Raw genomic sequence first — 23,285 nt, forward strand, 5'->3', positions numbered from 1 at the left:
AGAAACTGAATATTAATTTTCAAATGATAATAAACAAGTCACTTTGGAAATAAGTCACTTTATTTGATTTTTTGGGTTATCCTAAATAATGTACACATATGCCGCTCTGTGTGATAATTTATATAACTGTATTTATGTGTGCCTGTACCTGAATAAACTTACGTAATTTCTGAGTTCCTCATCTGGTTGAGCGGCTTCCAACATTGTGTTGGTGTATTTTAGGATATTGGTCACTCTGAGATAACAAGAGAATGCCTCTTCAGTTTGGCTTCAAAGTTTGTATTTCTTAGTGGAAGATTTGAATTAATTTAAGACTGTGTGGCGTATTATGCCACACATACAACCTGATAACTTTGAATACCCTATCAGTATTAATGTGTAACTACTTTTAAAATCTATGCACGCACTGGCGTACAGAGACCTGGATTATGTTTTTCATCCAATACTTTGAGTCTCATCCCATTAGCTTCAACCTTCAACGCTGATAACTTGATTCTGCAACTTCTAAGATTAATGTGGTGATGCACTTTAGGATATTGGTCACTCTGAGATAACAAGAGAATGCCTCTTCAGTTTCGAATTAGATATGGGATGTGTATCTTAATTTGCCATTTCTATAAAAGAAATTAAGATAATAGTTTCCACATGATGACTCGTGAATGACACTTCCAATTCACTTCAGATATTTTACACAAATTTTTAACTGCGTTACAAATTTATGCCGCACTTTGCACTATTCTAATCACGTGCATTAAGACTAAGGAGACAGTGGCTATGTATCAGAAAATATACTTTTCTCGGATCAACCAGCGACCGAAACACATTTTTACTATTTTTGCTGTTATTATGAATAATAATATTTTTTGCTAAGCCGAGAGTACAGTGTCCTCCAGTCTGTTCACTCAGTATTTTCCCGGACTAATTACCTGAGGTTTCCCCGACACTCAGGTAGAATAATTACCGTATTTTCCGGCATGTAAGACGCGTTTTTTTTGCTACAAAAAATTCTTGTAAAATCACCATGCTCCTTACATGTTCGAGGTCAGGGTCAAAGGCAGGCTTTGGGTTCTGCTTCGGCAGTTGTTTATTAACAGTAAGTAACAACTGCTTGAAAACAACGACGAGCATATAGCTCGTGCGCCTTATATGCCGGAAAACACGGTATTTATCTTCTTTTAGTCTTTTATTTCTTGATATTGCAATATTAAACGTGAGGTGATCACTGAAAAATATAAAGAAACTTACCACGGTATGAGGCGCCATTGTAGGACACTACGGTGTAGGAATCTTTGTGGATTTTAATTGGGTTAAAACGTCCCACCGAGATATCAGTGTCAGGAGACACTGACGAAGACCAATGTCAGGAGACACTGACGAAGACCAACGTCAGGAGACATGGACGAAGACCAATGTCAGGAGACACAGACGAAGACCAATGTCAGGAGACACTGACGAAGACCGGTGTCAGGACACACTGATGAAGTAAAGTGTTAGGAGAAACAGAAATGTCTGCTACCGATAATAATATCCACCTCACACCAGAGTGACTACCTTCCCTCACATCACACCAGAGTGACCACCTTCCCTCACATCACACCAGAGTGTCCACCTTCCCTCACATCACACCAGAGTGACCACCTTCCCTCACATCACACCAGAGTGACCACCTTCCCTCACATCACACCAGAGTGACCACCTTCCCTCACATCACACCAGAGTGACCACCTTCCCTTCACACCAGAGTCACCTTCCCTCATCACACCAGAGTGACCACCTTGACCACCTTCCCTCACATCACACCAGAGTGACCACCTTCCCTCACATCACACCAGGGTGTCCACCTTCCCTCACATCACACCAGAGTGTCCACCTTCCCTCACATCACACCAGAGTGTCCACCTTCCCTCACATCACACCAGTGTGTCCACCTTCCCTCACATCACACCAGAGTGACTACCTTCCCTCGCATCACACCAGAGTGTCCACCTTCCCTCACATGTGACCACCTTCCCTCACATCACACCAGAGTGTCCACCTTCCCTCACATCACACCAGTGTGTCCAACTTCCCTCGCATCACACCAGAGTGACCACCTTCCCTCACATCACACCAGAGTGACCACCTTCCCTCACATCACACCAGAGTGACCACCTTCCCTCACATCACACCAGAGTGACCACCTTCCCTCACATCACACCAGAGTGACCACCTTCCCTCACATCACACCAGAGTGACCACCTTCCCTCACCTCACACCAGAGTGACCACCTTCCCTCACCTCACACCAGAGTGACCACCTTCCCTCACCTCACACCAGAGTGACCACCTTCCCTCACCTCACACCAGAGTGACCACCTTCCCTCACCTCACACCAGAGTGACCACCTTCCCTCACCTCACACCAGAGTGACCACCTTCCCTCACCTCACACCAGAGTGACCACCTTCCCTCACCTCACACCAGAGTGACCACCTTCCCTCACCTCACACCAGAGTGACCACCTTCCCTCACCTCACACCAGAGTGACCACCTTCCCTCACCTCACACCAGAGTGACCACCTTCCCTCACATCACACCAGAGTGACCACCTTCCCTCACCTCACACCAGAGTGACCACCTTCCCTCACATCACACCAGAGTGACCACCTTCCCTCACATCACACCAGAGTGACCACCTTCCCTCACATCACACCAGAGTGACCACCTTCCCTCACATCACACCAGAGTGTCCACCTTCCCTCACATCACACCAGAGTGTCCACCTTCCCTCACATCACACCAGAGTGTCCACCTTCCCTCACATCACACCAGAGTGTCCACCTTCCCTCACATCACACCAGAGTGTCCACCTTCCCTCACATCACACCAGAGTGACCACCTTCCCTCACATCACACCAGTGTGTCCAACTTCCCTCGCATCACACCAGAGTGACCACCTTCCCTCACATCACACCAGAGTGACCACCTTCCCTCACATCACACCAGAGTGACCACCTTCCCTCACATCACACCAGAGTCACCACCTTCCCTCACATCACACCAGAGTGTCACACCAGAGTGACCACCTTCCCTCACATCACACCAGAGTGTCCACCTTCCCTCGCATCACACCAGAGTGTCCACCTTCCCTCGCATCACACCAGAGTGTCCACCTTCCCTCACATCACACCAGAGTGTCCACCTTCCCTCGCATCACACCAGAGTGTCCACCTTCCCTCGCATCACACCAGAGTGTCCACCTTCCCTCACATCACACCAGAGTGTCCACCTTTCCTCACATCGCACCAGTGTCTCCACCTTCCCTCACCTCACACCAGAGTGACCACCTTCCATCACATCGCACCAGTGTCTCCACCTTCCCTCACATCACACCAGAGTGTCCACCTTCCCTCACATCACACCAGAGTGACCACCTTCCCTCACATCACACCAGAGTGGCCACCTTCCCTCACCTCCCACCAGAAAGGCCACCTTCCCTCACCTCACACCAGAGTGGCCACCTTCCCTCACCTCCCACCAGAAAGGCCACCTTCCCTCACCTCACACCAGAGTGGCCACCTTCTCTCACCTTACGCCAGAGTGGCCACCTGCCCTCATCTCACACCATAAAGGTCAACTTCTCTCACCTCACACTCGAGTGGTCACTTTATCTCACCTCACACTAGAGTGGCCACCTCCCCTCACCTTACACCAGAGTGGCCACCTTCCTTCACCTCACACCAGAGTGGCCACCTTCCTTCACATCACACCAGAGTGGCCACCTTCCCTCACTTCACACCAGTGGTCACCTTCACTCACCTTACACTCGAGTGGCCACCTTCCCTCACCTTACACCAGAGTGGCCACCTTCCTTCACCTCGCACCAGAGTGGCCACCTTTCTTCACCTCACACCAGAGTGGCCACCTTCCCTCACTTCACACCAGAGTGGCCACCTTCACTCACCTTACAATAGAGTGGCCACATTCCCTCACCTCACACCAAAAAGGCCACCTTCCCTCACATCACACCAGAGTGTCCACCTTCCCTCACATCACACCAGAGTGTCCACCTTCCCTCATCTCACAGCAAAATGGCTACCTTCACGCACCTTAAATCAGAAAAGCCACCTTCTCTCACCTCACACCAGAGTGGCCACCTTCCCTCACTTCACACCAGATTGGCCAGTTTCCCTCGCCTCACACCAGAGTGGCCACCTTCCCTCACGTCACACCAGAGTGTCCACCTTCCCTCACCTCACACCAGAGTGTCCACCTTCCCTCACGTCACACCAGAGTGACTACCTTCCCTCACATCACCCCAGAGTGGCCACCTTCCCTCGCCTCACCCCAGAGTGGCCACCTTCCCTCGCCTCACCCCAGAGTGGCCACCTTCCCTCGTCTCACCCCAGAGTGGCCACCTTCCCTCGCCTCACCCCAGAGTGGCCACCTTCCCTCGCCTCACCCCAGAGTGGCCACCTTCCCTCGCCTCACCCCAGAGTGGCCACCTTCCCTCGCCTCACCCCAGAGTGGCCACCTTCCCTCGCCTCACACCAGAAAGGCCACCTTCCCTCACCTCACACCAGAGTGGCCACCTTCCCTCACCTCCCACCAGAAAGGCCACCTTCCCTCACCTCACACCAGAGTGGCCACCTTCTCTCACCTCCCACCAGAAAGGCCACCTTCCCTCACCTCACACCAGAGTGGCCACCTTCTCTCACCTCACACCATAAAGGTCAACTTCTCTCACCTCACACTAGAGTGGCCACCTTCCCTCACCTTACACTAGAGTGGCCACCTTCCTTCACCTCACACCAGAGTGGCCACCTTCCTTCACCTCACACCAGAGTGGCCACCTTCCCTCACTTCACACCAGAGTGGCCACATTCCCTCACCTCACACCAAAAAGGCCACCTTCCCTCATCTCACAGCAAAATGGCTACCTTCACGCACCTTAAATCAGAAAAGCCACCTTCTCTCACCTCACACCAGAGTGGCCACCTTCCCCTCACGTCACACCAGAGTGGCCACCTTCCCTCACCTCACACCAAAAAGGCCCCCTTCCCTCACCTCACTTAAAAAAGGCCACCTTCCCTCTCTTCACTCCAATGTGGCCACTTCCCTCACCTCACACCAAAAAGGCCAACTTCCCTCACGTCACACCAGAGTGGCCAGTTTCCCTCACGTCACACCAGAGTGGCCAGTTTCCCTCACGTCACACCAGAGTGGCCAGTTTCCTTCACGTCACACCAGAGTGGCCCGTTTCCCTCACGTCACACCAGAGTGGCCAGTTTCCCTCACGTCACACCAGAGTGGCCAGTTTCCCTCGCGTCACACCAGAGTGGCCACCTTCCCTCACGTCACACCAGAGTGGCCACCTTCCCTCACGTCACACCAGAGTGGCCACCTTCCCTCACTTCACACCAGAGTGGCCACCTTCCCTCACGTCACACCAGAGTGGCCACCTTCCCTCACGTCACACCAGAGTGGCCACCTTCCCTCACGTCACACCAGAGTGGCCACCTTCCCTCACTTCACACCAAAAAGGCCCCCTTCCCTCACCTCACATAAAAAAGGCCACCTTCCCTCTCTTCACTCCAAAGTGGCCACTTCCCTCACCTCACACCAAAAAGGCCAACTTCCATCACCTCACACCAGAGTGGCCACCTTCCCTCACGTCACACCAGAGTGGCCAGTTTCCCTCACGTCACACCAAAAAGGCCAGTTTCCCTCACGTCACACCAGAGTGGCCAGTTTCCCTCACGTCACACCAGAGTGGCCAGTTTCCCTCACGTCACACCAGAGTGGCCAGTTTCCCTCACGTCACACCAGAGTGGCCAGTTTCCCTCACGTCACACCAGAGTGGCCAGTTTCCCTCACGTCACACCAGAGTGGCCAGTTTCCCTCACGTCACACCAGAGTGGCCAGTTTCCCTCACGTCACACCAGAGTGGCCACCTTCCCTCACGTCACACCAGAGTGGCCACCTTCCCTCACGTCACACCAGAGTGGCCACCTTCCCTCACGTCACACCAGAGTGGCCACCTTCCCTCACGTCACACCAGAGTGGCCACTTCCCTCACCTCACACCAAAAAGGCCAACTTCCATCACCTCACACCAGAGTGGCCACCTTCCCTCACCTAGCACCAAAAATGGCCACCTTCCCTCACTTCACATCAAAAAGGCCACTTTCCGTCACCTTACACCAGAATGGCCACTTTCTCTCACCTCCCACCAGAAAGGCCACCTTCCCTCACCTCACACCAACGTGGATACCTTCCCTCACCTCACACCAACGTGGATACCTTCCCTCACCTCACACCAAAAAGGTCACTTTCCCTCACCTCACACCAGAGTGGCCACCGTCCCTCACCTCTCACCAAAGAGGCCACCTTCCCTCAGCTCACATCTGAGTGGCCATCTTCCCTCTCATTACGCTAAAATGGCCTCCTTCCCTTACCTGACTCCAGAAAGGCCACCTTCACTCACCTCACACCAGAAAGACCATCTTCCCTCACGTCACATCAGTGTGGCCACTTTCACTCACCTCACAGCCGAGTGGCCACCTTCACTCGCTTCATACTAGAGTGGCTACCTTCCCCCACCTCCCACCAGAAGAGCCACCTTCCTTTACTTCACACCAGACAGGCCACCTTTCTTCACCTCACATCAGAAAGGCCACCTTCCTTCACCTCACACCAGAGTGGCCACCATCCCTCACCTCACATTCATAATTTAATGTCTTCCATTATTACAGGTGGGAGGAGACGGATGGGAGTCCTCTTGGGAAGGTGTGTGGGGAGTGTAGAAGGGTGGGTAAAACTACTCTGCAATGTCGCATGTGTGATGGTTGTGTATAGGTGGCGGGTGTGTGTGTGGAGGAGGTCTGTGTGTGGAGGAGGTCTGTGTGTGGAGGAGGTCTGTGTGTGGAGGAGGTCTGTGTGTGGAGGAGGTGGGTGTGTGGAGGAGGTGGGTGTGTGGAGGAGGTGGGTGTGTTGAGTGGTGGGTGTGTTGAGTGGTGGGTGTGTTGAGTGGTGGGTGTGTTGAGTGGTGGGTGTGTTGGGAGCTGGGTGTGTTGGGACGTGGGTGTGTTGGGTGGTGAGTGTGTGTGTATGAGGTGTGTTGGGAGGTAGGTGTGTTGGGTGGTAGGTGTGTTGGGTGGTAGGTGTGTTGGGTGGTAGGTGTGTTGGGTGGTAGGTGTGTTGGGAGGTAGGTGTGTTGGATGGTGGGTGTGTGTGTTGGATGGAGGGTGTGTTAGGTGGTGGGTGTATTGGGAGCTGGGTGTGCTGGGAGGTGGGTGTGTTGGGTGGTGGGTGTGTTGGGTGGTGGGTGTGTTGGGAGGTAGTTGTGTTGCTTGGTGGGTGAATTGGGTGGTGGGTGTGTTGGGAGGCGGGTGTGTTGGGTGGTGGGTGTGTCGGGAGATGGGTGTGTTGGGTGGTGGTGTGTTGGGTGGTGGGTGTTTTGGGAAGTAGGTGTGTTAGGAGGTGGGTGTGTTGGATGGTGGGTGTGTTGGAAGGTGGGTGTGTTGGGAGGTGGGTACTTTGGGAGGTGGGTGTGTTGGGTGGTGGGTATGTTGGGTGGTGGGTATGTTGGGTGGTGGGTGTGTTGGGTGGTGGGTGTTTTGGGAGGTGGGTGTGTTGGGTGGTGGGTATGTTGGGGGGTGGGGGTGTTGGGTGGTGGGGGTGTTGGGTGGTGGGTGTATTGGGAGGTAGGTATGTTGGGTGGTGGGTATGTTGGGAGGTAGGTGTGTTGGGTGGTGGGTATGTTGGGAGGTAGGTGTGTTGGGTGGTGGGTATACTGGGAGGTATGTGTTGGGAGGTGGGTGTGTTGGGTGGTGGGTATGTTGGGATGTGGGCGTGTTGGGTGGTGGCTGTGTTGGGAGGTAGGTATGTTGGGTGGTGGGCATGTTGGGAGGTAGGTGTGTTGGGTGGTAGGTGTGTTGAGAGGTAGGTGTGTTGGGTGGTGGGTATATTGGAGGTATGTGTGTTGGGTGGTGGGTGTGTTGGGAGGTAGGTGTGTTGGGTGGTGAGTATATTGGGAGGTAGGTGTGTTGGGTGGTGGGTGTGTGTGTGGAGGAGGTGGGTGTGTTAGGTGGTGGGTGTGTTGGATGCTGGGTGTGCTGGGAGGTGGGTGTGTTGGGAAGTGGGTGTGTGTGGAGGAGGTGGGTGTGTTGGATGGTGTGTGTGTGTGTGTTGCGAGGTGGGTGTGTTGGGAGGGGTGTGTGTCAGGAGGTGGGGCTGTTAGAAGGTGGGTATGTTGAGTGGTGGGTGTGTTAGGAGGTGGGGTTGTTGGAAGATGGGTATGTTGGGTGGTGGGTGTTTTGGGAGGTTTGTGTGCTGGGAAGTGAGTGTGTGTGTGGAGAAGGTGGGTGTGTTATAAGGTGGGTTTGTTGGGTGGTGGGTGTGTTGGGAATTGGATGTGTGTGGAGGAGGTGGGTGTGTTGGGTGGTGGGTGTGTTGGGTGGTGGGTGTGTTGGGTGGTGGGTGTGTGTGGAGGAGGTGGCTGTGTTGGGTGGTGGCTGTATTGCGAAGTGGGTGTGTTGTGAGGTGGGTGTGTTGTGAGGTGGGTGTGTTGGGTGGTGGGTTTGTTGGTGGTGGGTGTGTTGGGAGGTGGGTGTGTTGAGAGGTGGCTGTGTTGGGTGGTGGGTGTGTTGGGAGGTAGGTGTGTCGGGTGGTGGGTGTGTTGGGAATTGGGTATGTAGGGAAGTGGGTGTGTTGGGAATTGGGTATGTAGGGAAGTGGGTGAGGTGGGAGTGTTGGGAGGTGGGTGTGTTGGGCGGTGGGTGTGTTGGGAGGTAGGTGTGTCAGGTGGTGGGCGTGTTGGGAGGTGTCTATGTTGGGAGGTGGGTGTGTTGGGTGGTGGGTGTGTTGGGAGGTGGGTGTGGTGGGTGTGTTGGGTGGTGAGTGTGTTGGGTGGTGAGTGTGTGGGAGGTGGGTGTGTTGGATGGTGGGTGTGTTGGATGGTGGGTGTGTTGGAAGGTGGGTGTGTTGGGAGGTGGGTGTGTTGGGAGGTGGGTGTGTTGTGTGATGGGTGTGTTGGGAAGTAGGTGTGTTGGGTGGTGGGTGTGTTGGGTGGTGGGTGTGTAGGGAGGTGGGTATGTAGGGAGGTGGGTATGTTAGGATGTGGGTGTGTTGGGAGGTAGGTGTGTTGTGTGGTTGGTGTGTTGGTTGGTGGGTGTGTTGGGAGGTAGGTGTGTTGGGTGGTGGGTGTGTTGGGTGGTGGGTGTGTTGGGAGGCGGGTGTGTTGGGTGGTGGGTGTGTTGGGTGGTGGGTGTGTTGGGAGGTGGGTGTGTCGGGAGATGGGTGTGTTGGGAGGTGGGTGTGGTGGGTGTTTTGGGAGGCAGGTGTGTTGGGAGGTAGGTGTGTTGGGAGGTAGGTGTGTTGGGTGGTGGGTTTGTTGGTGGTGGGTGTATTGGGAGGTGGGTGTGTTGAGAGGTGGGTGTGTTGGGAGGTAGATGTGTCGGGTAGTGGGTGTGTTGGGAAGTGGGTATGTAGGGAAGTGGGTGAGGTAGGTGTGTTGGGAGGTGGGTGTGTTGGGCGGTGGGTGTGTTGGGCGGTGGGTGTGTTGGGCGGTGGGTGTGTTGGGAGGTAGGTGTGTCATGTGATGGGTGTGTTGGGAGGTGTGTATGTTGGGAGGTGGGTGTGTTGGGTGGTGGGTGTGTTGGGTGGTGGGTGTGTTGGGTGGTGGGTGTGTTGGGTGGTGGGTGTGTTGGGAGGTGGGTGTGTTGGGTGGTGGGTGTGTTGGGTGGTGGGCGTGTTGGGTGGTGGGTGTGTTGGGAGGTGGGTGTGTTGGGAGGTAGGTGTGTTGGATGGTGGGTGTGTTGGGAGGTGGGTGTGTTGGAAAGTGGGTGTGTTGGGAGGTGGGTGTATTGAGTGTGTTGGGAGTTGGGTGGTGGGTGTGTTGGGAAGTAGGTGTGTTGGGTGGTGGGTGTGTTGGGAGGTAGGTGTGTTCGGAGGTAGGTGTGTTCGGAGGTGGGTGTGTTGGGTGGTGGGTGTGTTGGGTGGTGGGTGTGTTGGGTGGTGGGTGTGTTGGGTGGTGGGTGTGTTGGGTGGTAGGTGTATGGGGTGAGTTAAGGGGTGAGTTAAGGCAACAGCAACACACACTAGTCCGGTTACCTTTCCGTTGCCGGACCATTGCCTGTGTGTTGGCGCTTGGCTAACGTGGGCAATATCTCTCAATGATCCATCCTGACCCAGTGTGACCTACCTGATGTCCCTCATTCCAGCTGCATGCTGTAGTAAGCTCACCCCAACATGAGTAATACAGTTACTGGTTCCTACAAACAGAAGAGCTGTATGGGAGCCCATATTAACTCGAAATCACAAAATATCGCTTAAAAAACACAACGCATTACAAAATTAACTTTCAAATCTCAGTTCACTTATCCGTTATTTTTGGAACTACATTAATGTCACCCTTGAGATCGTATTTGCATACACCCCCAGATAAAACCCTTGACGATTTTAGCCAAGATCTGCTCCTACCTATATATGAAGGAACACCACCACATGCCTTTACGTAACCTCCATCCTCTACGAAACACTTCTCTCTTTCACTTTTGTTTCTACTGAAGAGAATCTTAACTAAGGATCGAAAAATATTGATAAACTTTAACTCTTGTTTTCGTCTCCATGTGGTATTCTCCCACAGATTATGTTCATCAAATGCACCAAGTCAGAATACAAGGCAGCCAAAACCACTTTGGTATCTATGTGATGACATTAGTTTATTTCTCTAGCATAAAGTGTGCTGAGGACTGCAAAGACATAAAATTGGATAATTGCAACGGCAGACTCTAATATTAAAAGCAGAATTTGGGCTCGAATTAGGAAACATAGGACCTTTATTATAACAAAACTCGTCACTCTCCTAATTCGATCCCAAATTCTACTTTTAATATTAGAGTCTGCCGTTGCAGTTATCCAATCCTATGTCTTTGCAGTCCTCAGCACACTTTATGCTAGAGAAGTAAACTAATGTCATCACATAGATACCACACATACCAGTTAGTTGACATAAGACCATGACCCTTAAGAGGATCAGTTAGAGCTATGCTCCTCACATCAGGGCTAATTTAATGATTTCATCAATTTAACCCCGACCTTCTTTTCTTTAGATTTATCCCCATCATTTTAACTATAATTCAGTGGTGACGAGATGTAACCCGAGAAGGCACCTACCAGGGCCTTCAGACCCTATCTATCATAAAAGGACTCCGATGAGGTATAATTTTGTTTATTGTCTTCGAAGTCTTAATTTTCTTCTCTTTCTTCCGAGTTTTCTTCCACAGGAGACTCGCCCCAACAATTGAAATTGGCATATTCTGAACTCCTGAAGGAATCTAACCTCTTAACCCCTTCCAAGTTCCCCACTTTAACACTACTTACTATCTTATTCTCCCCAGGAGCAACTGTAACTCAAGCACACCACGCAGTTCTTAATTGTAATCACTCAAAAGCAACCCAAAGCCTAGGACTCATTATTCTTCTTGGAATTTACTTTACCTCACTCCAAGCCTATGAATATACTTTATCGCAGACTCACTCTACGGAACAACCTTGGTAGCACTGGATTTCATGGCCTCCATGTAATCATCGGGACCTCATTTCACTCAGTTTGTTTCTATCTTTACAAATGCCACTTCTCCAACACCACCACTTGAGATTCGAAGCCGCTGCCTGATATTGACACTTTGTTGACGTAGTGTGACTTTTCCTTTGTTTTCATTTTTGATGAGATAATTTTTTAGTATAACATATACATCTAGCTTCCAACTAGAAAGTCTAATTTTATTAGAAAAAAAATATCCTGACTATTCATCTAATTATTTTAATATTAATTATTACAACCTTAATTATATTTCTGTCATCAGTATTGTAAAAAAAAAAAAACTACTTGCCCGAGAAAGAATATCACCATTTGAGTGCGGGTTTAATACTAAAACCTCTGTGTGGTTACCTTTTTCTCTAAGATTTTTCCTAATCGCCCTTATCTTCTTAATCTTCGACGTGGAGATTACGCTTCTCTCCACCTGGCTTCCGTAACACCTTTACTAACATTCTCTACCTGGCTTCCGTAACACCTTTACTAACATTCTCTACCTGGCTTCCGTAACACCTTTACTAACATTCTCTACCTGGTTTTCATAACACCTTTACTAACATTCTCCACCTGGCTTCCGTAACACCTTTACTAACATTCTCCACCTGGCTTCCATAACACCTTTACTAACATTCTCCACCTGGCTTTCGTAACACCTTTACTAACATTCTCCACCTGGCTTCCGTAACACCTTTACTAACATTCTCCACCTGGCTTCCGTAACACCTTTACTAACATTCTCCACCTGGCTTCCGTAACACCTTTACTAACATTCTCCACCTGGCTTTCGTAACACCTTTACTAACATTCTCCACCTGGCTTCCATAACACCTTTACTAACATTCTCCACCTGGCTTCCGTAACACCTTTACTAACATTCTCCACCTGGCTTTCGTAACACCTTTACTAACATTCTCCACCTGGCTTCCGTAACACCTTTACTAACATTCTCCACCTGGTTTTCGTAACACCTTTACTAACATTCTCCACCTGGCTTTCGTAACACCTTTACTAACATTCTCCACCTGGCTTCCATAACACCTTTTACTAACATTCTCCACCTGGCTTCCGTAACACCCTTTACTAACATTCTCCACCTGGCTTCTGTAACACTCTTTACTAACATTCTTCACCTGGCTTCCGTAACACCTTTTACTAACATTCTCTACCTGGCTTCCATAACACCTTTTACTAACGTTCTCTCCTCTTCAAGAGGGGCTCCTTGTTGTGGTGAAGAGGCTCTTGGTCTGAGGAATTAGACCTTTAGGTCTCCTTCCTCAGACCGAACCTAATTACCCCCCAGTCCCCCCTTCCCTATCCCATCCTCCCCTTTTTCCTTTCCTCCTCCTCCTCCCCACCCCTCCCTTTTGCCCTTCCTTTTTGGCCTTTGGGATTTTTTCCCACAGGCACGCTAGTTCCTAGGTAGGGGAAAAGGTACCGGGGTCCATCCCATTCCGTTGAGGTTCTTGGCGGTGGCGTAGTTTGCCGTGGAATCTGGATTGTCCTGATCCCTCTCCGGTATCCGGAGGGTGGCTTTGAGTGTCTCTCGGGCGATGGGTGTATCTCTGGAAGCCACCTTTAGGATTCCGGGGGTGGTGGCCGAAAGAGGTATGCTTTGTGGCGGATATCCGGCAGCCCTCTCTTTTGTCCACCGAGGTAGCTCGGCAGATGTGAGGTTGCTATCCCGGATTGCTAATTTACTGGCATGATGGGTAGGGTATGGCACGGGTTCCATGCTGCATCTACCCTACTAGCGGTGCTGAGGTCCTCTTGGGTGCGGAGGGAGATTTCTGGCCCTTTCATTCCTCCTAGGAACTATCCCTCCCCGGTCCACCCTTTTTTTTATTCTTTTTTTATTTTTATTTTCTTTTCTTTCTTTTTTTTCTTAAAAACAAAAAGAAAGAAGTAACCTATCCATGGCAGCCCGAGTCCATGAACCTGATACCCCCGGGCCCTTTCTTGATACCGCACCCTGTTCTGACCCTGCCTCGTCTTTGGACCACTCTTCGGACACTCCTCATGCCTCTGTACCTCTTGCCGGTGCTGTTTCCTCACCCGCTTCAGGTACTGAGGTCTCGACTGACTCCTTCGATTTATCTGACCTCCGCTCTCCTTTGACTATGCTTCCGGCCTCTCCCTCTATGGTATGGCAATTTTTGAATCGCCGGCCCGTTCCATGTCAGGCCAACTCTGGTCCCACGCCTAAACGCCAACGACAATTACCTGCTGATGATACTTCTCCACCTTCTCGTTCTTCTCAGAAAAGATTGACATGTTCTGCACTCCCTTTCCATGCTCAGTTTCAGAATGCACAATGGACTAAATTCTTCACTTTACGACCGACTTCCTCTACTGCCTATCTTTCCAACCACAGTATTGGCAAGGCACTCCTACGCCATGTTGGTAAAGATATTTCTTTTCATGCTCTTAAGAGCGGTATGCGCATCATCACTGTACAGAATGCTACCCAAGCTCATGATCTTTCTCTTCTTTCCCATATCGATACTGTTCCTGTCACTATTGAAAAACATCATTCCCTCAATTCATGTAGTGGTACTGCCATTCTGCCCCATACCATAGTTCAACAAAATTTCCAGACATGTGGCAATGACATTCTTGAACAGCTGGAACTCCAAGATCTCCCAATCCTCAAGGTAGACACTTATATTCTTCCTGCCTGCGGGCGGAGACGATACCCTAGCAATGTGGCTCATTTAACTTTTGACACCCGTGAACTCCCATCTTCAGTTTATGTAGCAGGACATCGGTTACAAGTTCGAAAGGTGATCCCTACACCGCAACAGTGTAGAAATTGCTGGCGATTTGGCCATCCAGCGAAATATTGCAGATCCATAGCCGAAGGCCAAGTCTGTGGTGCCGATGACCATTCTAATACATCTTGCAATCGACCTCCCTCTTGCCTTAATTGTCATGAGGCTCACCCTTTGTACTCTCGCCGTTGCTAAGTCTACTTAAATGAGTGGGAAATCTGTTACCTCAAAGAGGCAGAAGGTCTCCCTTATGCCATGGCAGTTTCTCATCTCCGCCTCCAAGGGAGACTACCTCGTGTTTCTTATTCCCGTGTTTCAAAACGTCCCCCCACTTCTGGGGTCCCATCTTCTGCAGCCTCCTCTGTGGTTACCTCTCCCATAGTCACTCCTGTATCTAATTCTTTTGCTGTCCTAGGCTCAGACGTCCCTGCTTCAACGACTTGGTCTGTTCTCGTTTCTTCATGTTCTCCCTCACAAGCCTCAGTATCGACGAGATCTCGTACGACACCTCCTCCCAATCGTCCCTCTACTTCTCAGAAGTCAAAAAAAGGTCCTTTAACCCGTCCTTCCCTTCTTCCACCTCCTCATTTTACCTTCCCTGTCTCTGTACCTGGTTCTTCCCCTCTCACTGGCTCTGTTACAAGTGTAGAGGTTCACCCTCCTTGTACTGTACCTTCCTCCCCTGTTCCCTCCCAAGTTTCTTCCTCTTCTGCCACCTCCCAGTTTCTGCCTCTTCTGTCCCCTTCCACGCTTCTCCAGTTCCCTCCACCCTTTTGCCCCCCTTCCCCCTACCTTGGTACAGTCCATTACAGTTCCAATCTTTACTCATCCTCCCCCTACCATCTCCAATATTGTCTCTCATACGACGTCTCTGAATTCTGAAACACTTGAAGCATTCTCTGAATATATTGCAGAGACCAAACCATCAATGGACACTGATCCACCCTCTGTTCCTTCTCTCTCCTCTCCTCCATCTGTGCAACTCCTTTCTTCACAGCGCACCGTTCCTTCACTGCTTGAACGTTTTCTGCTGCCTCCGCATGTGGACTTTTCTAACCTCTCTAATCTGTAGGAACCCTTACCTGTGGATTTCAGATATCTTTATCATTGCCAATCATGGCCTATTTACAGTGGAATATACGTGGCCTCAGGGGTAATTGGGGTGAGCTTCAGATGTTACTCTCCCAGTTTTCCCCGTTGGTGTTTGCTTACAGGAACCAAAATTACACTCTGTTGTTATCTATCCCATCTCAGGCTATAATTTATTGTATTCTTCAGATCCTTTTCGTGATGGGACCTTTAATGAAAGTGCCCTTCTTCTACACACTGATATTCTGTACCATCAGCTATTTGTTCATACTTCGCTGCATTACACAGCAGCCCATATCCACTTGCATAGGTGGTATACGCTCTGTTTTTTATATCTCTCTCCTCGGGCATTATCTGTTCCAGATATTGCCTTTCTTGTTTCGTCATTACCGCCACCGCTTCTGTTACTTGGCGATTTTAATGCCCATCATTTCCTCTGGGGGGGGTCTCACTGTGATTCTCGTGGCATTCAGTTAGAGGCTTTTCTTGCTACCCACCCCCTCCATGTTTTAAATACAGGTACTCGCACCCATTTTGATCCTCGGACTCTCACTCTCTCTTGCATCGATTTCTCAGTCTGCTCTTCCTCCGCCGGATTAGACTTCACCTGGTCTATTCTCCCGGATTTACATGACAGCGATCATTTCCCAATCATTCTTACTTCCCCTTCATATTTACCACCTCTTCGTATCCCACGCTGGCAATTTGATCAGGCAAATTGGAACCTTTACTCACAACTAACTGTTTTTAGTGAAGCTCCTTCTTCGTCCTCCATTGATGAGCTTTTACACCTCTTCTCGTCCTCCGTTTTAACTGCAGCTTCTCATTCTATACCCCAAACTTCGGGCAGGCATTCTCAGAAATGCATGCCTTGGTGGTCTCCTGCTTGTGCTCGTGCAGTACGTTTGAAACGTGCTGCATGGGGCAGGTACCGGTACAATAGAACCATGGAGAGACTTCTTGATTTTAAGCAGAAGCGTGCGATCGCTCGCCGTGTCATCCGTGATGCTAAACGCACTTGCTGGCGAGATTATGTCTCCACCATCACCTCTGCTTCCTCTATGAGTGCAGTCTGGAAAAAAGTATGAAAACTGAGTGGTAAATATTCTCCTGACCCGGCTCCTGTTCTGCGGGTTGCCGGTGTTGATATAGCAAACCCACTAGATGTTGCCAATGAAATTGGCAATCATCTGGCCCGTATTTCTCAGGGGCACCATCTATGCCCCTCATTTCTTTCCTCAAAGTCTGCCAGAGAGTTAGCACCCTTGGACTTTTCTTCTCTCAGAGAAGAACAGTATAATGTGCCTTTTACACTTCAAGAACTGGAGGCAACACTCTCAGCTTGCCGATCATCGGCAGCTGGGCCCGACGACATTCATATTCATATTCGTATGCTACAACATTTACATCAGTCAGCCCTTACAGTCCTATTATGCCTTTTTAATCTTATTTGGTCACAAGGAGTTCTTCCACAGCTGTGGAAATCTGCCATTGTTCTCCCTTTCTGCAAACCAGGCACTACGGGACATGAAGCCTCCCACTATCGTCCCATTGCTCTTACCAGTGCAGTTTGCAAAGTGATGGAACATCTGGTAAATAGACGTTTAGTGTGGTATTTAGAGACACACAACAGTCTCTCCACTCATCAATATGGCTTTCGTAAGGGACGTTCTACCATAGACCCCTTACTACACTTGGATACGTATGTTCATAATGCCTTTGCGAATAACCACTCAGTTATTGCCATATTTTTTGACCTTGAGAAGGCATATGACACAACTTGGAGGTATAATATTTTGGCCCAAGCCCACTCCTTAGGCCTCCCAGGCAATCTACCATTCTTCCTTAAGAACCTTTTAACTGATAGACATTTCCGTGTTCGGGTTAATAATGTGCTCTCCCCGGACTTTATCCAAGCTGAAGGTGTCCCCCAGGGATGTGTTCTGAGCACAACACTTTTTCTCCTTGCTATTAATGATTTGGCCTCTAGTCTTCCATCAAATATTTGGTCATCACTCTATGTTGATGACTTCGCTATTGCCTGTACAGGCGCTGACTGTCACCTCATTACAGTTTCTCTCCAGCATGCGGTCGACCGTGTTTCCAATTGGGCCACCACACATGGGTTTAAATTTTCCAGCACTAAAACCCACCAAATTACTTTCACTAGACGCTCTGTCATCTCCGATCATCCTTTGTGCCTCTATGGCTCCCGTATCCCTGAGCGTGATACAGTCAAGTTTCTGGGCCTCCTCTTTGACCGTAGGTTATCCTGGAAACCTCACATTACCTCTCTGAAGGCAACTTGTCACAGCCGGCTGAACCTTCTTAAAACCCTTGCTCATCTTTCATGGGGAGTTGATCGATGAACCCTCCTTCGCCTACATTCCACCCTCATTTTATCGAAACTTGATTATGGTGACCAGATCTATTCAGCGGCATCTCCTGCTACTCTCTCTAACCTTAACCCCATTCATCACCAAGGATTACGTTTATGCCTTGGTGCTTTTCGCTCTTCCCCTGTTGAGTGCCTCTATGCAGAGACGAATGTTTCATCCTTATCCAATCGCCGTGATGCCCATTGCCTTCGCTACTATGTACGCTTTCATGATCTCCGCAATCCTTCCGTTTATAGAATGGTCACTGATATTAGTAGACATTCTTTATTTGTTCGCCGCCCCTGTTTACTCCGTCCCTTCTCTCTTCGCCTACATTCACTCTTGTCTTCTCTTCAGTTACCACCTTTCTATGTTCATGTAGCATCTCACTTTTCCCTACCCCCCTGGGAAGTTCCAGCTGTTCGAGTCTGTTCTTTCTCTCTCCCTTGCTCGAAAGCCCAACTGTCTACAGTCGCTTCCCGCTCTCTTTTTCTTGACCACTTCCACTCTCATTCTCATGCCATTGCAGTGTACACAGATGGCTCTAATTCTTCTGACGGCGTAGGATTCACAGCAGTGTTTCCGGACAGTGACGTACGAGGGCATTTACTATCTTCGGCTAGTATTTTTACTGCTGAATTGTATGCCATTCTTGCAGCACTTACCTGTATTGCATCTATGCCTGAGTCATCATTTGTGGTTGTCTCAGACTCCCTTAGTGCTCTACAGGCTATACAGAAATTTGATACACCTCACCCCTTAGTCCTCCGTATCCAACTTTGGCTACGCCGCATCTTTACCAAGCATAAAGATATTGTTTTTTGTTGGGTCCCTGGTCATGTTGACGTACAGGGCAATGAACAGGAAGACACTGATGCGCGGTCAGCAGTATATGACCTACCAGTTTCATATAGAGGTATCCCATTTTACGGACTATTTTGCTGCAATAGCTACCCACCTTCACACCCGTTGGCAACAACGTTAGTCTACTATGCTCGGTAACAAACTTCAATCTATTAAACCGAGTATAGGTTACTGGCCGTCTTCTTGTCACCAGTGTCGAGGTTGGGAGATTACTCTCTCCCGTCTTTGCATTGGCCATACTCATCTTACTCATGGATATCTCATGGAGAGGCGCCCTGCTCCTCTCTGTGAGAATTGTCAGGTTCCATTATCAGTCATCCACATTCTGTTAGACTGCCCACTTTATCAACGAGCACGCAGAATTTACCTCCGTCGTCGTCTTCGCTCCGCTGCTCTCTCTTTGCCTTCCCTTCTTGCTGATGGACCCACCTTTCATCCGGACTCTCTCATTGACTTTTTGACAACAACTGACGTACTTCACAAACTCTGATACCTTCAGCCCTTTCTACCCCAATCTCTTGCTACCCTCTACCCCCGCACTATCCCCTGCCCCGCTCTTTTCTGTAACCTGCTGATCATCCCTCCCCCTCCTGCCATCCAATAACCTCGTTTCCTTCCCTGCAGCGCTGTATAGCCCTTGTGGCTTAGCGCTTCTTTTTTATTATAATAATACTAACATTCTCTACCTGGCTTCCGTAACACCCTTTACTAACATTCCCTACCTGGCTTCTGTAACACCCTTTACTAACATTCTCTACCTGGCTTCTGTAGCGCCTTTTACTAACATTCTCTACCTGGCTTCCATAACACCCTTTACTAACATTCTCTACCTGGCTTCCATAACACCCTTTACTAACATTCTCTACCTGGCTGCCGTAACACCCTTTACTAACATTCTCTACCTGGCTTCTGTAACACCCTTTACTAACATTCTCTACCTGGCTTCCGTAACACCCTTTACTAACATTCTCTACCTGGCTTCCGTAACACCCTTTACTAACATTCTCTACCTGGCTTCCGTAACACCCTTTACTAACATTCTCTACCTGGCTTCCGTAACACCCTTTACTAACATTCTCTACCTGGCTTCCGTAACACCCTTTACTAACATTCTCTACCTGGCTTCCGTAACACCTTTTACTAACATTCTCTACCTTGCTTATGTAACACCTTTTACTAACATTTTCTACCTGGCTTCTGTAACACCTTTACTAACATTCTCTACCTGGCTTCCATAACGCCTTTTACTAACATTCTCTACCTTGCTTATGTAACACCTTTTACTAACATTATCTACCTGGCTTCCGTAACACCTTTACTAACATTCTCTACCTGGCTTCCGTAGCACCTTTTACTAACATTCTCTACCTTGCTTATGTAACACCTTTTACTAGCATTATCTACCTGGCTTCCGTAACACCTTTTACTAACATTCTCTACCTGGCTTCCGTAACACCCTTTACTAACATTCTCTACCAGGCTTCCGTAACACCCTTTACTAACATTCTCTACCTGGCTTCCGTAGCGCCTTTTACTAACATTCTCTACCTGGCTTCTGTAACACCTTTTACTAACATTCTCTACCTGGCTTCCGTAACACCCTTTACTAACATTCTCTACCTGGCTTCCGTAGCGCCTTTTACTAACATTCTCTACCTGGCTTCTGTAACACCTTTTACTAACATTCTCTACCTGGCTTCCGTAACACCCTTTACTAACATTCTCTACCTGGCTTCCGTAACACCTTTATTAACATTCTCTACCTGGCGTCCGTAACACCTTTACTAACATTCTCTACCTGGCGTCCGTAACACCTTTGCTAACATTCTCTACCTGGCTTCCGTAACACCTTTACTAACATTCTCTACCTGGCTTCCGTAACACCTTTACTAACATTCTCTACCTGGCTTCCGTAACACCTTTGCTAACATTCTCTACCCGGATTCCGTAACACCTTTGCTAACATTCTCTACCTGGCTTCCGTAACACCTTTACTAACATTCTTTACCTGGCTTCCATAACACCCTTTACTAACATTTTTTTTTTAAGATTCTCAGGATTTTTTTCCCTCTTCATTCTTCTTCTTGGCCTGTACTGTGAATGACAAAAAGGGGCACTAGAATGATCTAGCTGGAATTGTAGTCAACTATGACATATGATTTGCATTCACAAAGTGTTTTCAAACCATAATCAAATTAGAAAGCGAAAAATTGCGCTTAGTTTCGGCCTAAATTTTGGTCTATACCTCTAATTTTTGACGGAAGTCAAAGAGAGACTTATCACTGTTAATGATAGAACTGAAATCCTTTTCCTGTCGAAGAGATCCATGTCGGGGACAAAGCTTCTACAATCTTGAGCTGTTAAATTCCGTTCATTTCTCTTTTTTATAGTGTATCAAACATATTACATATTCATTGTAAAGCTGAAGATTACTCTTCTAAAAATATCCCACTAATGGGCAAACGCCACCTTTGCGGCTTGAATGTAATGTTCTAACTTGAAATATGTGAGTATTAAATAAAAATAAAAAATACGATGACAACCCACATAAATTTTTTTTTTCTTAAAGTAGGTAAGGCAATAATTTTCTTTAAATCAAACTCAAAATTAGCCTCCAGCCCCGCCATAAACATTGTCAAACAAGAAATAATTAACAAAAAGTCTGAACAGAAGAGCCCTCTAAAGCCCCACTAAACCGAATTAATATATAAACGCCAGCCGTCACTAAAGTCAAAGAATGAACTAAAGCCGAAACTGGTGTAGGTGCAGCTATAGATGCACCTCTGCCAAGAGATCTACATATCTACAGTAAGCCGAGTCGAGTCCAAGCCTATGCTGACATTCCATTGCATCATGGAGATTTTATTATTGGTTTGTCAATTAAAGGAGAGACTAACTTGGCTTTGCCAGTTAAAAGGGAGACTAACTTGATTTTCTTTATTAAATGAGAGAGACTCTCTTGTGTTGTCAGGTAAAGTGTCACTCACCTTCCTCTCATTACTTTCTGCTTCGTCTGCTTTTATCAGTTCTAGGAGAAGCACATCTGGCTTTTATCAGTTAAAGCAGTGACTCACCTGCCTCCTGCCAGTTAAAGCAAAGACTCACCTGGTTTCTTGAAGGGCCATTCTGTCTCCCTGTTGAAGCGGACGTCCTCGAATTGCTGATCGGCTGCGACCAGCACCCAGCGCACTGGCTCTCCGCGGCCTCGCAGGTTGAAGTATATCAGCTTGTACTGTGGCATCCTGGTAGTCGCTCCTCCTGCACGCCAAAAACATTACTGTTTAAAACCTATTTTTAAATTAATGTCTGTGGATACTCAACATTGTCTGGTTACCTTTAAATCAACACTGCATCCAGCAAGTACAGGAGTTTCTTTTTTTTATATAGGACTGAGATTTTATTACACCGGACTGGAGTTTCATTATATTGAACTGGAGTTTTATTACACTGGATTGGAGTTTTATTACACTGGATTGGAGTTTTATTACACAGGAGTGGAGTTTTATTTCACTGGACTGGAAATTTCTTACAGAGAACTGCAGTTTTCTTACACATTGCTCACTCATCACTCGTGAACACTTGTGAACTCCTCACCAGTGTTAACCACCACCAGTACATGTATCTCTCTAGTTTTTACACACACGCACATGTCGTAGCAAATAGGTAAAACTGGTCATTTAGCAAGAACTTTAAAATTAAATCCTTTCTAAAATTTTCTCTTATACATAAGAACATAAGAATGGAGGAACACTGCAGAAGGCCTACTGGCCCATACAAGGCAGGCCCTTACGTTTAAAGATTAACATATATGAATATATATATGTAAAGATCAATAATTTTGTACCAAAAGGACCTTAGAAAACTTGCCTAATCTTATTATAAGCGCAATTTAATTTAGCCTAATCCAACTAAATATATTTTAGACAAGTTTACAATATGAGATTAAGACACATGTGCAACATCTGGGTATCTTTATTGTAGACGTTTCGCCATCCAGTGGCTTTATCAATACAAATTCTAGGACATAACTGGAAGACAGTAGAACTATGTACAGAAGATGAGGTAATCAGTCCCTCAACCTAGGAGTAGGTGCGAAGAGCACCATAGTCGTGGAGATTCTGAAGTCTGACCCGAAACTGCTGTATAGCCACATTAGGAGGAAGACAGCAGTCAAAGACCAGGTGATAAGGCTGAGGAAAGAAGGCCTCTTCAAGGGGGGCTCCTTGGCGTGGTGAAGAGGCTCTTGGTCTGAGGAATTAGACCTATCGGTCTTCTTCCTCAGACCGAACCTAATTACCCCCCAATCTCCCCTCCCCTATCCCATCCTCCCCATCCTCCCCTTTTTCCTTTCCTCCTCCTCCTCCCCACTCCTCCCTTTTGCCCTTCCTCTTTTTGTCCTTTGGGATTTCTCCCACAGGCGCGCTAGTTCCTAGGTAGGAGAAAGGACACCGGGGTCCATCCCATTCCGTTGAGGTTTCTTGGCGGTGGCGTAGTTTGCCGTGGAATCTGGATTGCCTAGGGATGTCCCGATCCCTCTCCGGTATCCCGGAGTAGCTTTGGGTGTCTTTTGGGCGACGGGTGTAGCTCTGGAAGCCACCTTTCGGATTC

At 48.5% G+C, this 23,285-nt stretch overlaps 1 protein-coding gene across 5 annotated transcripts in view; it reads right to left on the reverse strand.

Annotated features, from left to right (window-relative positions):
* LOC128696717 (hematopoietic prostaglandin D synthase-like) overlaps window positions 1–23,285 on the reverse strand; it is a 264,923-nt gene that overhangs the window by 217,904 nt on the left and 23,734 nt on the right. For all 5 annotated transcript variants that reach the window (XR_011392372.1, XM_070088190.1, XM_070088186.1 and 2 more), the window contains exon 2: window positions 21,783–21,935. Coding sequence is in view for 4 of the 5 variants with exons in the window: in XM_070088190.1 (XP_069944291.1) it covers window positions 21,783–21,935 (153 nt within the window). In the remaining variant the exon portion in view is untranslated. The remainder of the gene's footprint in view (window positions 1–21,782; window positions 21,936–23,285) is intronic.

The sequence above is a fragment of the Cherax quadricarinatus genome, chromosome 2 (genome assembly GCF_038502225.1).
Source record: "Cherax quadricarinatus isolate ZL_2023a chromosome 2, ASM3850222v1, whole genome shotgun sequence".
Lineage (NCBI taxonomy): Eukaryota > Metazoa > Arthropoda > Malacostraca > Decapoda > Parastacidae > Cherax > Cherax quadricarinatus.